Source organism: Rhea americana, unplaced genomic scaffold, assembly GCF_003343005.1.
Source record: "Rhea americana isolate MKP2758 unplaced genomic scaffold, rheAme1 scaffold_43, whole genome shotgun sequence".
NCBI classification, from domain to species: Eukaryota; Metazoa; Chordata; class Aves; order Rheiformes; family Rheidae; genus Rhea; species Rhea americana.
Window position 1 is genome coordinate 6,008,844 of NW_028186568.1, and position 17,296 is coordinate 6,026,139.

At 41.6% G+C, this 17,296-nt stretch overlaps 1 protein-coding gene across 1 annotated transcript in view; it reads right to left on the reverse strand.

Annotated features, from left to right (window-relative positions):
• Nucleotides 1–2,374, reverse strand: part of NID1 (nidogen 1) — a 48,114-nt gene extending 45,740 nt beyond the window's left edge. The window contains exon 1 of the mRNA XM_085315554.1: nucleotides 2,156–2,374. Coding sequence (XP_085171680.1) covers nucleotides 2,156–2,368 — 213 coding nt within the window. The 5' untranslated portion in view covers nucleotides 2,369–2,374. The remainder of the gene's footprint in view (nucleotides 1–2,155) is intronic.
• Between the last annotated feature and the right edge of the window lie 14,922 nt (nucleotides 2,375–17,296).

A 17,296-nucleotide genomic window follows, 5' to 3' on the forward strand; every position in this document is an offset into this window, starting at 1 on the left:
CTCAATCTCATCTACAAATTTCTGAAATAACTGCATGCTAATAAATTGGTAATATTTACTATCAAATAATTGATAGCATTTACTATCAGCTAGCAATACTTCAGTAAATTTTGCTTACAGAACGGTACCATATAGCTTAGTAAGTACTTACAATCAATATACAACAAAACTGTATATTGTGACTGTGCATTTAGGACTGTTCAATACATTTCTTTAACAGATATGCATTTCCTTTCCCTATTGCCCTACTTTTGGTACTGTGCTTCTGTTTCATAATACTTCTAACAGATTAAATGCAAAATGAAATCTCTGGGTATTATGTAAACTGATACTGAAATATCATTATCTAACTCTGCCTATATGAAAAAAAAATCACTCCTCGTTAGTATTCAGTAATTATGCTGAAATATCTCTAAAGGCGATTCTGGAGTAGCTTACACAGGCATTCTTCCAGACAAAAAAGAAAGAGGAAAGGAGGAAAGGGAAAAAAAAAAAAAAGTAGCATTCCTCTGCTTTACATGAGCAAGCAACAAGATCATTAAACTAAAGAAATCTCATATTGTTAGCCAATTCACTGCTCTTTGAAAACTCTGTCCCCTTTCAACTCTTATCCTACACATTACTTGTTATCTGTGTTTCTCAGTGACTGGATACACAGCCACTATCTTTCAAGATGTCCATATGCCAAAAAGTATATTTTTTACTTGGGTTGGCTAATCAGTTACCAAGCTTCAAGTGAAGACACAGCAATGAACTAATGGTCAAACTGCAGTCTGAACTCCACTTAATRTGTGCAATTTACTTCGCCTTTGCTACTAGTGTCAAACATCCCTTTTCAATCGAGGCATAACTTGAATACCCCTGGATCTTGGATTTCAGACACAATTTCAGAGTTTATCTAAGTGGGGACAGTGGAGAAAATGAAAAAGAGTGAAAAAAGCAGTAATGATAGTGCAATTCAATGTAATTCAAGCATGCTGAATCCTCATGTGAACTCTCATTTGGTAGTAAAGCAGACTCAAGTATATAAGACTGCACCAAACTCGGAATGACAGCAGCCATGTGAAGGGTCTTGCATTCTTTAAAGCAAAKAAGTTAAAAGTTGTGAAGTTACATTTCTTGAGCGTCTCCATGTAATTAGTCCCAAAAGTCATATCTTAGACCCATGAGGCTAAAGCATGTTGAYTTATCTGGATAGAAAGGTGGGTTTTAACTTAATCAGATTAGCATGTTAAACACACCGGGTCTTCCCTGATAAGTCTCTTCTAAATATGCTAGTTAGCGTCTTCAACTGCCAGCCTAGATGAGGCCTCAGGGGAAAGGAAGAATCAGTAGTAAAACAGACAGAGCTACAAGCCAGGACACTAGTAAAGCTCTGAAGACACACTGCTATCTTCAACATTTTCTTCAGGTTACCTTTGAGCAGTTCTGCTCCAGGCAATCTGTTTTCAATCCCTGTTTCAGATAATAAATGTCCTCCACGAGCTGTAATCCCGCACACCCAACTCYGGGAGGCAGATTCTGCTAAAAGGCATGCACACATGGCAGAGGTCTGTTTGCAGCATGAAGCTCGCAGTTGCTCTGGCTGTGCATTCCCACACGCCCTCAAACCTTTAAGCAATGAACATCACACTAACAGACAGAACAACACCCAYGATGCTAACAGATGCCAGTGTTGGACATGTCAGGCTGCTGATCAGACACCCATTGCTGAAGCTGCGTGACTTGGGCACAATCGAGCACACAAACACATACCACGACAGGGACTTTTCTTAGCTGTTAACATATCCCATGCAGAAGGCATAGAAGTTATCTGGGGACAACATCCATTCTGAGCAACTACTTAAATGCTCCTTTCCCTTCTACCATTTGTGGCATTGCCTCCCAGGCGGGCTGCGTGTACCACAAAGAACCAACAACAGCCACGGCACCAAGAAGTGAACGCGCACAGACCTGATACAACCCAACTGGAACAAATAAGCTCTTTTGACCCGAACTACTGCAGACCAGCATCTGACCATGCTGCAACACAATGTAAAACCCAACGGGCACCACTACGCTTCGACCCAAGCCAGGCAAGGAGGCTGCAACCCCGCAGGGAAGCCCAGCCAGCCCTACAAACCCTCCAGCTGCCGCGACCCCCGCCCGCACTCACGTAGAGGGAGCGGACGGCGGCGCCGTAGAAGCGCAGCGCCCTTCGCAGCCCCAGCGCCGCCGAGCGCGCGTCGTCGCCGGGCTCCAGCGCCGCGTCGCCCCGCTCCACGCCGTGCGGCAGCAGCAGCGGCCGCTCCGCGGGCGCGGCCAGCGCCAGGCGCAGCGCCAGGGCCAGGAGCGCCCAGCGCGGGCAGCCGGAGGCGACGACGCGCATGCTGGCAGCTCCCGGCCCGGCGGCGCCGCGCAGCTATAAGCGCGGGCGGCGGGGCCGGGCGGAGCGGGGCCGGCGCCGCCGCCAATGACGGCGAAGGGGCGGCCCGGCCCGGCGCGGCCAGCCGCAGGTTGCCGTAAGGCGGCGGGCAGAACGAGCCCGACCAGCCCCGGGCTCCCCGCGGCCGGGCGAGCGGCGAGACTACCGCTGCGCCGGCGCTGCCGCAGCGGGAAGGTCTGCGCGCCGCCTCTGCCGAGGCCGAGCTCACGGCACCGTCCCCGCTGTGGCGGCGCGAGTGGGTCGTCCGTGAGCGAGCAGCTTCGGATCCGAGATCGGTTCAGTTCCTTGAGAATCGAGCGGGCGGTTCCGAGGCCACGGCTCACTCCCAGCACTGCTGGGGGGGGGGGGTTGGGTTTGCATCAGTTCTGGAAATGCAAACTCTTCTCATGGTGGTCACACTGGACGTTTTTCCAACAGCTGCAGTACATCATGATAGTATACCAACAGCTAACACACTGAAACAAAGTATGATCAAAAAAAAAATCAATCTGAATAAAAATTATGAATTCTTACATTGTTTTCTGAAATCTTTTCAACACCACCTGCATATTATGGGAAGAAACAGCTGAAATGTGTTTCATAATTAACTCCACTGTCAGAGCTGCACTTGATTGTAAAATAAAATTCAAACACAATCTGTAAATGAAAAGTTATGATACAAGATTTATACAAAAGAAATATAGTTTCTTATCATAGAATCGGGAAGGTTGGAAGGGACCTCTGGAGATCATCTAGTCCAACCCCACATGAGTGGCCCATACGGGGATCAAACCCGTGACCTTGGCATTATTAGCACCACACTCTAACCAACTGAGCTAAATATCTATATAGGACCTTTCTGACCCCGCCTTCCTGCCTCATAGTCTTGGTCCTGCTCCCAAGAAACACTCAGAATCAGCTGAAGAACCAATGTATTTGATCTTCTAAGCTCTCACGTGAACAGCAGTGTTTAAGTTTAAGGATTCAGTCTTGTCCAGTAGAGCATACACCATAGTATTTCAACAGAATGTTTATAGCAGAAAAGCACACAAGGGAAAGCAGCTCAAACACTACTCACATAGCCTTTTTACACACCCAGATGCAACACTGCTTTTCTTTAAACACCTGCTCATTCCATTTCTCTCAATTGCCCTTGTCTTTCATTCATCTTTCTTTTTCCTAAAATCTTATAAAAGTTATTTTTGGTAAGAGAACACAATTTTGCTTTTAGTAGGTTACAGAAGCACAGGACATTCCAAGGTAATGTTATAACTATGCCTAATAGAGCTAAACGCACTTGTATATCAAGAACATTGTTATTACTAGCAACTACTTACAGTTGACTTCTGTGTTCAGGGAAGACAGCCACAGAGACAAGTAGCACGGTGGTCTGGGAACAAAAGCCTTCTTTCTACACAATGCAGTGCTATCTGTAGCTTATTCTCCAACTTCTCTGTATTTTCAYATCTCAAAAGACAGTAACCAGTGGATTCAGGGATATCTGGCCAATTAGTGCTACGAAAGTAGACTTTTGGCTAGATCACCATACCTGAGAGTAGTCATTATTGGTTTATCCTCAGAAGACCTATGTGACTTATCTTTCTTTCTTCCTCATCYGACAAAAAAGATACCTAAACTACAAGCAATTAGGCAGTCTGTATCTTTTCACCCATACAAGTGTTTATACTTAGTAAATTTGAAATTGATTTGAATGCTAGAGAGTTAAATGTATACAGCTCTGTATTTAAATCGCTAATAGCTTTATGATAGTAAATCCTCTGTCCATGAGTCAATATATTGCAATTGTTTAGTCTATTCTTATATTGAGAGGATCGTATTGTTTCTGTCATAATTGAGTAAGTTTACCTCATATGCAGCTCCCACTGTGATGAGTAATGAGAATCATTAGTTTCTAGACTCAAAGAAATATTTAAGTTGTCCTTTCTAGTATCTTCATTAATGATTTGGAAAAGGGATGGAAAAACATGCTCACAGATGGTGTAATTAACTTGAGAGACACTAATTGCAAACACCRATCAGAATGGAGAATGCAAAAGATYTTAGTGAGACTAAAGATGAAAAAAAATGTACTCCGAGACCAACTGGAATAATGCCAGATAATATACCGTGGAGCAAAATCTTTCAAAACATACACATTAAATGCTTGAAAAGAACATCACATTTTTAGTGGATAATAAATTAGGTATGACAGCAGTTTACAAAGCAACACTATGTCCAGAACAGCCAATTAGATCCTGTGCTACAAATGAGCAGGTTTTATTAATTATAAGGAGGCAAATGACCTTTTCTAAAGGGATAATAATGACACTATTTTTCCACATTTTTTTTTGTGAGATAAAGAGACCTCACAAAAAATGCACTACTGGAGAGAATTCAGAGTGAAACAATTAAAAAGTTCAGAGGACCAGAGGGAGTGAATACAAAGACTTACTAAAGAACAGAGCATGTGTACTTAGCTAAATGATAACAGGGAGGAAATCTGATTACCATCTCATGTTAAAGATATGAGATGTCTTCAACTCAAATATCTTAAGGGTGTCAAGCAGAGGGAGGAATTGTAAGTGCAAGTTTGAGAAGTATAGGTAACTAGGAGATCAAAGTAACTAAAAAAAAACATGAAACCAAACATTAGAAAATGCTTCTCAACCATGGAGTCTATTTTCAGAAATCCATATATCTGGCGTAGTAGCAGCAGAACGATAGAAACCTTTGAGTTGCCCAGTGCTAGGTTGATTGGATTACTAAAGAACAAACCTTGAGGAATAACTCTGTATTCGGTCTTGGGATGAGAAAATCCAACAGATTTTTCAGTTGAGTTTCTATGTTGATATGCTACTTAAATAGTTCACAGAGATACACGTGCATATCTTTGAAAATTTCCATTGCCTAGATGTAAAGAGATGTAGAAAAGGTGACTGCAGATATTGCTTTGGACATCACCCTCTTGACCTTCTCAGCCTCCTCCCCAGGTTCTAGTAACAGAGAGAGGGAGCTAAAATGTTCCCTTTGCTGGCATGACTGGGGGAAGRAAAACAATGACATGGGCTTCTCATGAGGATCTTCAGCTGTCCAAGGATGATGAAGCATTTTAGTGGATGGATCATCAAAAGAAATCGTGTGGTGATAAACTGGAAAGAATTGGACAGTTGGGATAATGACAGGAAAGAATAGAACTGAGTCTGCTGAGAAGGAACATTTTTTAGAGACATAAGGTCATGGGAATCAGAGGGTCACAAGCAAAGGCAAGGCTTGCAGGGAGATCATGGAGTGAGCTTCATAAATTTAAATCACTCTGGCTTGGCACTTAATCTTTGTTGTTCATTAGAGTGGAACATTATGAGATTCCCCTCTGTAACTCTACATGAGCCCAATATCATTAAGGAGGTCACAGAATTTAGGAACACCACAAAAAAAAAAAAAAAAAAGGATATTTTGCAGCTGAGCTATACAGAAAGAGACTAATTTTTAAAGCACAATTAGATGCTTAAGAGATGTGCATGAAGGCAATATTGTATCACGCCCTCTGCATTAGTACTGACATAAAAGATGGTAAAATACCTTCTTTTTCTCTCATGTGGAAATATTACAAAGCAACAAAAGGACAACTTCCTTGGGAACTCATATCCTGCTCTGGAGTACAGCTGGGCAGACATAGGGATGTGTAACACTTGGCCAATGACCTGGTCAAMACAGAAGAGATATACTGCTGGGATATAATGGTAGAGCAGCAATGTATTATTTACTGCCTGAAGTAGGGGAAGAAGCATGGGAGAAACAATAGTTCTCAGGCTCTTGCTTGGTCTGCTGTTAGGAGAAACTACTTATATTTCTAAGGTTACCTTCAATTACTTCTGTGCCCCATTACTAGAACTGATAATTACATCAACAAAGAACAGAAAAAAATAATCCCAGAGGAATCTATGCAGTAAAATTATGCTTATACAGAAGCACGAACAGTTTTATTCATCCCAGATTATATTCTCAGAAAAATGAGACTGAAAAAGGAATAGAAAAGTAATAGCTTCACAGCAACTGGCTAGTTTAGAAAGCGTTCTTAAAATTCTCCCATCTGTGATTTAGCCACATGAAAAATATGAGGCTTTTTTCAAACATAAAAAGATATTCTTACATCCTAATGCCCGCTGTTTCTTAAGAAAGGAGTCCCCAGGAAGAATAATCTGACTTCTTTTGAAGTAAAAGATACTTGCAATAGGGCAAGAAGACTTATAGTTAGCCTTCTATTAAAAAAYGCAACACAGCACAAAACTACTATACCTACTCTGAGTTTTACTTTTTTGTCATTATCTAAAATTTTAAGCTCTGTGCAACAACAGACTGCAAACAAAGACACTAAGAACAGACTTCATATTTGCAAAAAAYCTCATAGGAGACAGGGAGACAAAAGGTACAGCCAGCTTCTCATATATGCAAAAAAATGATTACAGTACGAAGGATCATTGTTTTCTAAACAATGGGAATGGGACATGGAAAAGCAAATTGAATGAGACAGGGAGACAGATATGGAAAAGAYATCCTTTGTATCCTATCTACTGTGAGACTGAAAGGATCAGCAGCAGTCAGCATGGATTCACCAAGGGGAAATTCTGCTTAACCAACCTGATAGCCTTCTATGATGGAATGACTGGCTGGGTAGATGAGGGGAGAGCAGTGGATGTCGTGTACCTTGACTTCAGCAAGGCTTTTGACACTGTCTCCCATAACATCCTCCTAGAGAAGCTCAGGAAGTATGGGTTAGATGAGTGGACAGTGAGGTGGATTGAGAACTGGCTGAAAGGCAGAGCTCAGAGGGTTGCCATCACTGGCATTGAGTCTAGTTGGAAGCCTGTGACTAGTGGCATCCTCCAGGGCTCAATACTGGGTCCCATCTTGTTCAACATCTTCATCAATGACCTGGATGAGAGGACRGAGTGCCTCCKCAGCAAGTYTGCWGATGRTAYYAASCTGGGAGGAGWGGCYGAYACASCKGAGGGCTGTGCTGCCATTCAGAGGGATCTGGACAGGCTGGAGAGTTGGGCAGAGAGGAACCCCATGAGGTTCAACAAGGGCAAGTGCAGGGTCCTGCATCTAGGGAGAAATAACTCTAGGCACCAGTACAAGCTGGGGGCTGACCTTCTGGAGGGCAGCTTTGCAGAGAAGGACATGGGAGTGCTGGTGGATGACAGGTTGACCATGAGGCAGCAATGTGCCCTTGTGGCCAGGAAGGCCAACGGTCTCSTGGGGTGCATTAGGAAGAGTGCTGCCAGCAGGTCGAGGGAGGTGATCCTGTCCCTCTCCTCAGCCCTGGGGAGGCCTCATCTCAAATACTGTGTCCAGTTCTGGGCTCCCCAGTACAAGGGAGATATGGAGCTACTGGAGAGAGTCCAGCGTAGGGCTACAAAGATGATCAGAAGGCTGGAGCATCTGCCCTGTGAGGAATGGCTGCGAGAGCTGGGCCTCTTCAGCCTGGGGAAGAGAAGACTGAGGGGGGATCTTATCAATGTGTACAAGTACCTGAAGGGAGGGTGTCAAGGGGATGGGGACAAATTTTTCAGCTGTCCTGCGTGACAGGACAAGAGGCAATGGGCAGAAAYTGAAGCACAGGAAGTTCMRCCTGAACGTGAGGGGGAATTTCTTCACTGTGASAGTGATGGAGCACTGGACCAGGTTGCCCAGGGAGGTTGTGGAGTCTCCTTCTCTGGAGAGATTCAAGGCCCGCCTGGATGCAGCCYTGTCTAACACGCTCTAGGTGACCCTACTGAGCAGGGAGGTTGGACTAGCTGATCTCCAGAGGTCCCTTCCAACCTTACTGATTCTATGATTCTRTAAGTACTCTATCCCACTGATACCTTACTGTATCAGACAGAATAGAAATAGTAAACACAGAGGAAATACATCTCCTTGTAGTCCGGTGATGAGATGGTATATAATGCATCTCATGTTAAACCATCACTTTAGAATAAATGTGCACTCAAYCTAAAAAATATTGCTGAATTTTGCTTTCTGTTTTTCTTAGGCATCCAGACTTTTACTGCAATGAAAATGAACGTGAATTTCAGCTACACAGAGTGCAGATTTTTTTTGCATAAATCCCAGCAGTAAAGCCTCTAGATGGTAATGAACAAGAAAAGAAAAGCRAACTGCTGGTCTGATGTTAGTGGTGGCTAGAAATTCAACTACAGATGATACTACAGAAGCTCAGCCTTAACTATTCCATGAAGATATATTCAAAAGGGCTAATAAAGCCAGAAACATTGGCACAGATTTTCAAGTGACATCCAAGCTATTATCTCACAGTTCACTGCAGTATGTGCCTTTACAGCATCCAGTCTCATTGAGCCTAACTCTGACTCGATTCTCTGACTGCTAGAGTAACTCAAGTTAAAACAGTTATGATTTAGAAAGGGAACACATGGTCTCAGATGAGTTTAAATAACCACAAGTTAGAAAAGGCACTTACTAATTTTTCCCTATCCATGATTCGATGGTCTCTTTTAGAAAGTAAAGGACTTTTTTTCTGAAACTGATTTTCTGAAGTGGAATCCACTGCCTAAGCYGGTGAAATTCATCAAGAAGAACATATCATTAACTTGGGCAGCTGTGAGTAAAGCAGAGAAATGGATTTTCAGTCAGGGTAGACAATGCTGTGGTGCAACAAAGGCCAACAATTCTAATTACCGTTTTTTACAACAGGATTGGATAAGATTAGAGATCTTTAGTAAAGTAATCACTGGTTCTTACGATGTGGTCTCAAAACAATCTGGTGGCTCATCTTTACATGTAGAGACAGTTGTGAAAACCCTGCATAGATGGAGGACGAGGTTCCTTATTTGAGTCTATCCTCGGCCAGACTGAACACTAAGTATTARTATTTCCTATGGCGAGGTTGCTTGTAAATATTTTCTTTGTTGGACAGGATCTGCTAAGAAAGGAGAAATTTCCTCCATTAAGAAAAAGAAGATACTTGTGTTTCCTGACATCTCCTGGTCAACTGTTCAGTTTGTCTGAAGGTTTGTCTTGAATGATAAAAGTAAAGCAGCTGTTTCGCATGTAGTAACTCTAGAAGCTGTGGAACTTATGAAATCTATTTTTATGTCCTTTGTGTTTACTGACAAATGATTATGTATCTAACACTATGCAAGCTCTGACCAAATTTCTACATTCATTACACTCACTCATTACATCATGCATCTTCAGCAGTGTGATGAGTCTCCTCAGTGATGGACTTAAGCACATGCTGAACAAAAAGCTTTCTGTATTCAGGATCTATCACAGCATCACTCAGCATCTATCACAGTTTTCACCACGTTACCAAAATTTATTTGCGAACTTAAGCTATTTTGCTAAAAGAGGATGGACTTAAACATGTGCTTAAAGGCAAAAATACTCTCTCAAAAGCTGGCCTGAGGATGGTTGAATCATAACCTCAGCCTCTAAGAGCAGGCAAAATATTGGAGAGACATACAAAATGTTAGTGAAAATTTGTGGATAACAATTTAGTATTTTCAACAGTTTTCTCATCTCTTTTTCATTCTTTTCCTCATAAGATTTCTAGTCMTTGTAGTTAAAATTGAAGCTCTGAGATGCTGTAAATATAACCATTTCTTCTTAGATTAGATACACAAAAGTTTAAGAACTTACTGTACATGTTTAGCCTGAAGAGTTAATTTCTGTGCTTTGAGACAAACTATTTTTTAAAATTAGTTGAACATGATGCATATAGTTGTTTGTAACATACTATGCATCTATAAYGCTGAGTGAAGATATCTCTCTCTTTCTCTTAAAAAACTGTTTTGTATCAAGTTCGTGAATTTTCCCTTAGCTTGAAACAGTCCAGATGCAAGAACCAGGAGTAATTCAATGAATTACAACTATTTATTCTCCCTGACCCAAGGACTTTATGTCACTGTTCACTTCACTTGGAAACTGCAGACTAATATAAACAGCGGCTCACTCATTTCTTCCCAAACCTAGTTTAATGTTTCAGCTTAGCTCTTAACATAGTTTTGTCACAGAGCAACAATAAAACATTAAGATCTGCAYTACAGCAACTCTGCACAGGAATAATCAATGCCCCTGGGAAAACAGGCATTATTTGGAAACACAAGGGCTGATGCAATAGCTCTTATTCATTGGTGAAGTTACAGGGCTGCCGCAAGAACAGCTCTTCCTGCAAGAGCTTGCTGAGAGCAGACTCTGCGGTAGTCCATACTCGTGATTAAAAGAGGGACAGAGCGTGATCCCTGAGGACAAGTAGCAGGGACTGGATTGTATCCCAACTGCTTAGAGCCATCTACCAGAGCATTCTGGCTGTGTCCAAACTACATAGCATTTGTCCAGATCTCTGCTCASTCCCAGTAGCCCTAAGACACAAAAATAGGTTTTTTTTATGCTCTTTCAGTTCAAAGTGGTTAAAACACAGTGAACCATTACGCAGTCTGTAAGTGGTTTAGTTGCAACATAAAACTGAGGGTACATGTCACATGCCATAGGCTGTGACATGAGGGCATGTGCAGGTATTTGAAGTTGCGAAGCTTTGGGGTTTGTTTTCAAAGACTGTGTAGGGTAGAGACCAAGACTGGTTCTGATCTGTGCACAGCTGCCTTTTGAGCATGGTCCTTGAACGAAACTGTCCCCAGACTGTTCCTGGGTTTTGTCTTGGAAACAATCATTTGGAGCAGGCAGGAAATGAGCTAAAATTTAAGCAGCTTGGATATTCAGAGGTCTAGTGCATGAAGCAGATCTCTGGCCCTCTTTTATTTAACACTATAGATGTACTTAATGTATCTGCAGCCTGAGTTTATCAGAGGTGTATTTACAGGGAATTTTTCAAGGAAGACAGGCAGCAACTGAGAGGTTATACTTAGAAAAGAAAAAGGATATCAAAGACATTTTCAGGTAATTATTTGTTCTTGCTGTTCACCAGCCACTAYTGGACTTCTCTCTAAATGATTTTTCCTGTTGTGTCTCCTCTCCTTTTAATGCCCCTTAAGCTCTTTGAACCATCTATAACATCCTCCTTCTTTTACCCTTTCTTCCCCACAAGAACCCCTAACTCTGTACCAGTATGTTCTTTTTTGTTTCCTTTCTCCTCTTTGTCCACCAGTACAGGCTTTTTATTAACCCTTTGGGATCTTAGGGCTGACCCATTTTATGGCTTATTTGACCATTCCTGGAATTCTTTCTCAGAGAAATTCATGTCTGTTTTCCTTTAATTGCAAAATCTTTTATGATTCTCTCAAACTTCCTGCATGGAAAACATTTTAATGTCTTCCAACAGCACAGACCTTTAAAAGCCCAGTCAGCCAGTGCTGGCTTATTTACAAGACCACTGAACTTAAAGAAAATACTCATTTAATAAAAACATATTATTTAAAGTAAGATTATCTTAATCTGGTCCTCAATTCTCAATTCTTTGTTGAAATACAGTAATTCTAATAAATTCTTAAAATGTATTTAATGCACTTGTCCCCTAAACAAAGATCCAATCCAGAAATCCCCATCTACCTTTACACCTATTAAACACAATACAAAATTGCCATTTAGAGAATTCTTTTCACCATGTGTACACAGTTTATACAACTGGAAAATCTTTGAACATAATTATTGAGAACAAAGTGGAAAATGTGCATGATATTAGACCTAAGTTTTGTGGATTTACAGATACTTACATTTTTATCATCAGAGAATCTAAATTCTAAAGAATGAGTCATGGCCTTTGAACAAACAAGACCATTGTGCTCTTACTGAGGGAAGTCTACTGCACTCTGTTTCTTCCATATTAGTAACTACAATTTAGTACTCAGCACATTCAAAATGTAATTGTTTTCTCCAACTTATTTCCTGCAGTAGCATTAAAGCACAAAGTAGATTTTCATATGGCAACTACAATGTAATAGTCTCAGCAGCTCTCTCATTATTATTATGTCGTCTCAAAACACAAACAGAAAAATGAAGGCACCAAAAGACTACAGCTTGTCCACCTGAGGGCTGGAGAACCTGCCCAATGAGGAATGGCTGCGAGAGCTGGGCCTCTTCAGCCTGGGGAAGAGAAGACTGAGGGGGGATCTGATCAATGTGTACAAGTACCTGAAGGGAGGGTGTCAAGGGGATGGGGACAAACTCTTTTCAGTTGTCCCGTGTGACAGGACAAGGGGCAATGGGCAGAAACTGAAGCACAGGAAGTTCCACCTGACCGTGAGGGGGAATTTCTTCACTGTGACAGTGACGGAGCACTGGACCAGGTTGCCCAGGGAGGTTGTGGAGTCTCCTTCTCTGGAGAGATTCAAGGCCTGCCTGGATGCAGCCTTGTCTAACACGCTCTAGGTGACCCTGCTGAGCAGGGAGGTTGGACTAGCTGATCTCCAGAAGTCCCTTCCAACCTTACTGGTTCTATGATTTTATGATTCTACATGGCGAATGAGAAGATACCCAGGAAACTCAGTGGAGATTTCCTGACAAACAGAAAGCTTTCTGAACTGCACCAGATCATGCTCTTTTCCAAGGTAAGCATTAACTATTAACCATTAACTAACCATTTCAGCCATTAACTATCTCTGTGGGTATCCAGAGTGTGAAGCTGTGTTTTCACTCTTAATGCTCAGAAACCTCAGGAAAGCTCACCAACTTCAAATAAYTCAGGGAGTTACTACATGGCAGAAATTAATGAAAAAGATTACAAGGAAGATTGGAAGATTTACAGTATTGTCTTTTTCTTTTTTTTTTTTTCTTTTTAAAGACAAATATGTAATGAAGAATTCTGCTGCTGCCTGACAAATTCAGCCTTACTGGCAAGTAGAGAATTGATAAATACAAATCAGTAAGTAGAGAAGGATCTAAAAGTTTTGCAACAATTTCCATTCGGTGTGTTGGAGGCATTAAAAGAATGGTCTTAAATAACTACAAGCCAATTCTGATCTCTATAAATTCTGCCATAACCTTGAAAACAGGAAATACGCTTCAGAGTATAGTACATCAAACAGGCTAATTCGACAMAACAGCAGTAGTGGATCACCTCTGACAGGACAATACTTTTCCATAACTCTCTACCCAAAGACAGCAAAATATAAAATACAAATTACAGAAAAACTGCTTGAAATGATTCTGTGCTGAATACCACCTTACCCTTCAAGTCTGCATGGCCTCAGGTCTATTTGACACAGCAAACTGACGAAAATCAATTTCTCTTGTTTACTAATGCTGATTTTCACATATATTGCTATGACACTGAACCACTCATCAGTGTGCTCTCCACATTTCATACACCTAAGTTTTCTCAAATACTTGGGAATGGTCCTGCTCAAGCACTTGCAGACTTGGGCTTACATTTAGCATCATAAATATTGCAAGTACAGAAGAATTTATAAGCACATTACCCTTATTATTTCACTACCACTAACTCCAGTAGTTTTTCCTAGTTATTAAGATTTCTGAGCATGCCCTACAGTTTCCTCAGGCCTTTCAGACAAATTTAAACATAAATTCCCCCAAACTGATCAGCCTTTTCTACAGACAAGGCCCAGGAAAATGCTGTCATCTCCAAAGAATCCCTCCCTCACTAATCATGCTTTATCTCTCCTGGTACTAGATGGTACTAGATAACCAGATGTTGCATGTGGTGTCTCAGCAGAGTAACTGAGCTGTTACTYAGTCACTGTCCCAGCATCTGAGCAGCACTAGCTGCTCTCAGCTCTTCCTAGCTGTGGTGGAGCCAGACTCAGAAAAGAGAAGAGGAAGCCCGCTGCACTTCCACTGGCCTCACTGACCTCACCTACTTTGGAAGATGTCTTTTTTTAAATTGAGAAGGGACAAACCATGAAGGAAAAAGAGGGGATTTGGAAAAGGAGTCAAATGAGAGGAGGATAGTAGGAAAGACAACGAGACCTGAGCCTTTTGAGTAACAAGAAAGAAAGATAAGCCCTGACATAGCTAGCATTTGTGCCTGAGAATAACCCCATTCACTTTGAGGGGGCTGATCACATTGCAATGACAAGCAGAAGAGAAAAACTTGGGTATGCATACAGTCCCAACCCAACCAAATGAAACCCAGCAAGGTCTGCTGATCCTCCTGGTATTGACACCTGTACAAAAAAACCACAAGTTTCTTCTTTGATTGAAGATCTCACTTACACTCTTGACTAACACTCAGCTAACACGGGTGAATTCTGAAAATGAGAACGTTTGAAGTAAAGGAGAACTGCTATTGCTTACTACTCAGGAAGGTTGATTAGAGAGAGGAAAGGCACAAGCATCCGTGACTTTTTGGGCCCAAGGTAGGCACTGTTACTCATCCAAAGAGCATAGACTGAACAAAGTTGGTGCTAACCAAAAAGACAGAGCAGCACACAAAGGAATTAAGAGGCTTAAACTGTGTTTTTGAGGGTTGCTTCTTGTTGAGATTGACTCAACAAGGGTCAATGGGCTTCTCCTATCTAATAAACTCCTTCTATCATCTGACTCCATTCAGTGATTGTTAAAGAGTTACCGGCATTTCAGGCTTTCTCTTTAGGACATCTCACAGACTGAAAATATAATGAAGCRGATGCTGAGGGCTCCAACAGGTTTTTCCTTGTGAGGTGTTCCAAATCTCTTAAGTCAATGAACAAAGCTTCAGGTATATGCCATCCAACATACAAGGGATGCAATACATGATACTTTTAGTATTGTATACCTTGCAACCTTTAAAAGGTGTCTTTTCAAATTTGGCATTGGGATTGCTTRAAAACAGACAAGTAGCCACAGCTACCACAAGGGAAGCAAAAGCTCACTACAAAGGATGTTCTCTATGCAGTCAAAGCCTGTGCTAAAGAAGGTAAATACTTATCTGTGCAGCTCTGCAGAGTTACTTCAAAATAGAGACAAAGCTCAGACAAACTTAAACAGTTAGCAAGGCAGAGAGAAACCACTGGCTGATAGGAACCTTTCGCCTGCCAATGTGTCAAGTCTCTTACATTTAAATTGAGACGAACAACTGCCTCCCACCACCATACATAGTTTTTTCCACATGGGATCATTTAGAGAGTTTGTGGTGGAACACTGCAAAAAGCTATGTATGGTGGTGGGAGGCAGCTGCTCAGCCTYATCTGTGATCTGCTATCCTATTGGGACAGGCACAGCTTATACGCCTGTACAGGGTGCAGGCTTCATGTTTCAGAGCACGGACTCATCCAGGGCAATCACAGTGCCCCATGTGATGTGCTTGCTAGCTGCCTCCTGGCTCACCTTCCTCTGGAAAGACCTCCAGGATTCCCAGGTCTGTACATCAGACCTGAAATACCTTCCACACTGCCATGGCCAACCCTGCAAAAGGTGGCTGTCTTACTTATACCTTGATGTTGCTTTGCAAAACCTTTTGGTGGCACTTGTCACCCTTTGTCCAAGGCCCCATACACCCTTTCTGTCCCCAGACCTGCGTTCAGACTAACCTGAAGCAAGTAGCTAACAGGAGGGTGAGAAGTTGCAACACACCATGGCTGAAGGTCTATGCGTTACTTGTGCTCACAGGTAGAAAGCCCTTCCTCTCCTGCTCCAGGACACCTCTCCCCAGCTCACCACAGCTAACACACTGTATCTTTCAAACTGGAGACRGTGCTCACTGATAACCACTTCCAGTTACTTTGTAGACTTTTAAGGTTGTCCTGGGCGGGAGTTTGCACAAGGCCATGCCTGGAGAACAGCAGGACATCCACTTCCCACACCTCACACTACACATCTCCCAGGACAAGGCTATTTGCAGCCTTTTTTTCRCCATACTTCACTACAGGAAAGTGCCAACAGCACCCTCTGATGGTCCCTGTTATAAAGTCACTTGCAGTAAACAGGCTGGCTGGAGATGCTACTAGATCTGTTAAGCCTAGATCTTTTTACTAATCATTCTAATAAATGGTTTCCTCTCTAAGTGGCCTGCAGCAGCCTTCAGTTACTATACACATATGCTTTTAAAAACAGGGGTAGTGATTTTAAAGCTCAGGCACAGAACATGTACTTAATAATAGTGTTAATAATAAGTATTATAAATTATGATTCCATATATAAAAAGGCACTTTTCCCAAACAGACAAAGGTTAATTAACATATTAATTATAGTACTGACCTTATTTCAGGGGTGGTAATAAAAAGGTAAATGTAAGATTAAGAATCATCATCAATATTTTTTTCTTCCTCTAAGACTTCTGGTAGTTGGATATGTGCAAAATTCAAATCTGAAAGGCAAAACAGACAATCTAAATCACTACTCTACCCACTGTACATGAGAAGATGAGATGTCTGTGTGCATGAGAATTTATAAACAGTTTCTTTCATTTGATCTAGAAGAAGTAAACAGTGACACTCTGTGATTAGGCAGAGTCAGCACATTCTAAGTTATTTTTTCTTTGAAGATCACCTGTAAAATATCAATTGACATATCTTTGCTTTGTGTAGATGTGGAAAATCTTTTTCCAGTCATACTGAGGTATCCAATACTACAGATACACGCAGATGCATAAAACAGACCAGGTTTGATGCTCTGTATTATTGAAAAAGTTGTAATAGTAAAGACCTGCTCAAGTCTACATATGTTCCCAAGTTTAGAAAAAATAAAGTAGCAATGTAAGGATGTAAAAAGATGCTAGCAGATTATTTTTTGATAAAACTCACTCCACAGTCTGAGTATCTTCCAGAAATAAATGCATTTTTTTTTCTCTGAGGATGCTTGCCAGAAGGGCCATACTGAAAATAATGGCATATTTAAATCAATTCATGATCTGATTACATAATATTTTTTGCATTTTTTTTTCTTTGAACATACGTGCATCCATGCATGTCTATACGCCGTATTTTTATTTTAGTGGCTGTTCCTGCAGAGCAGCAGTCATTCCAAGAACTGACTGAAATG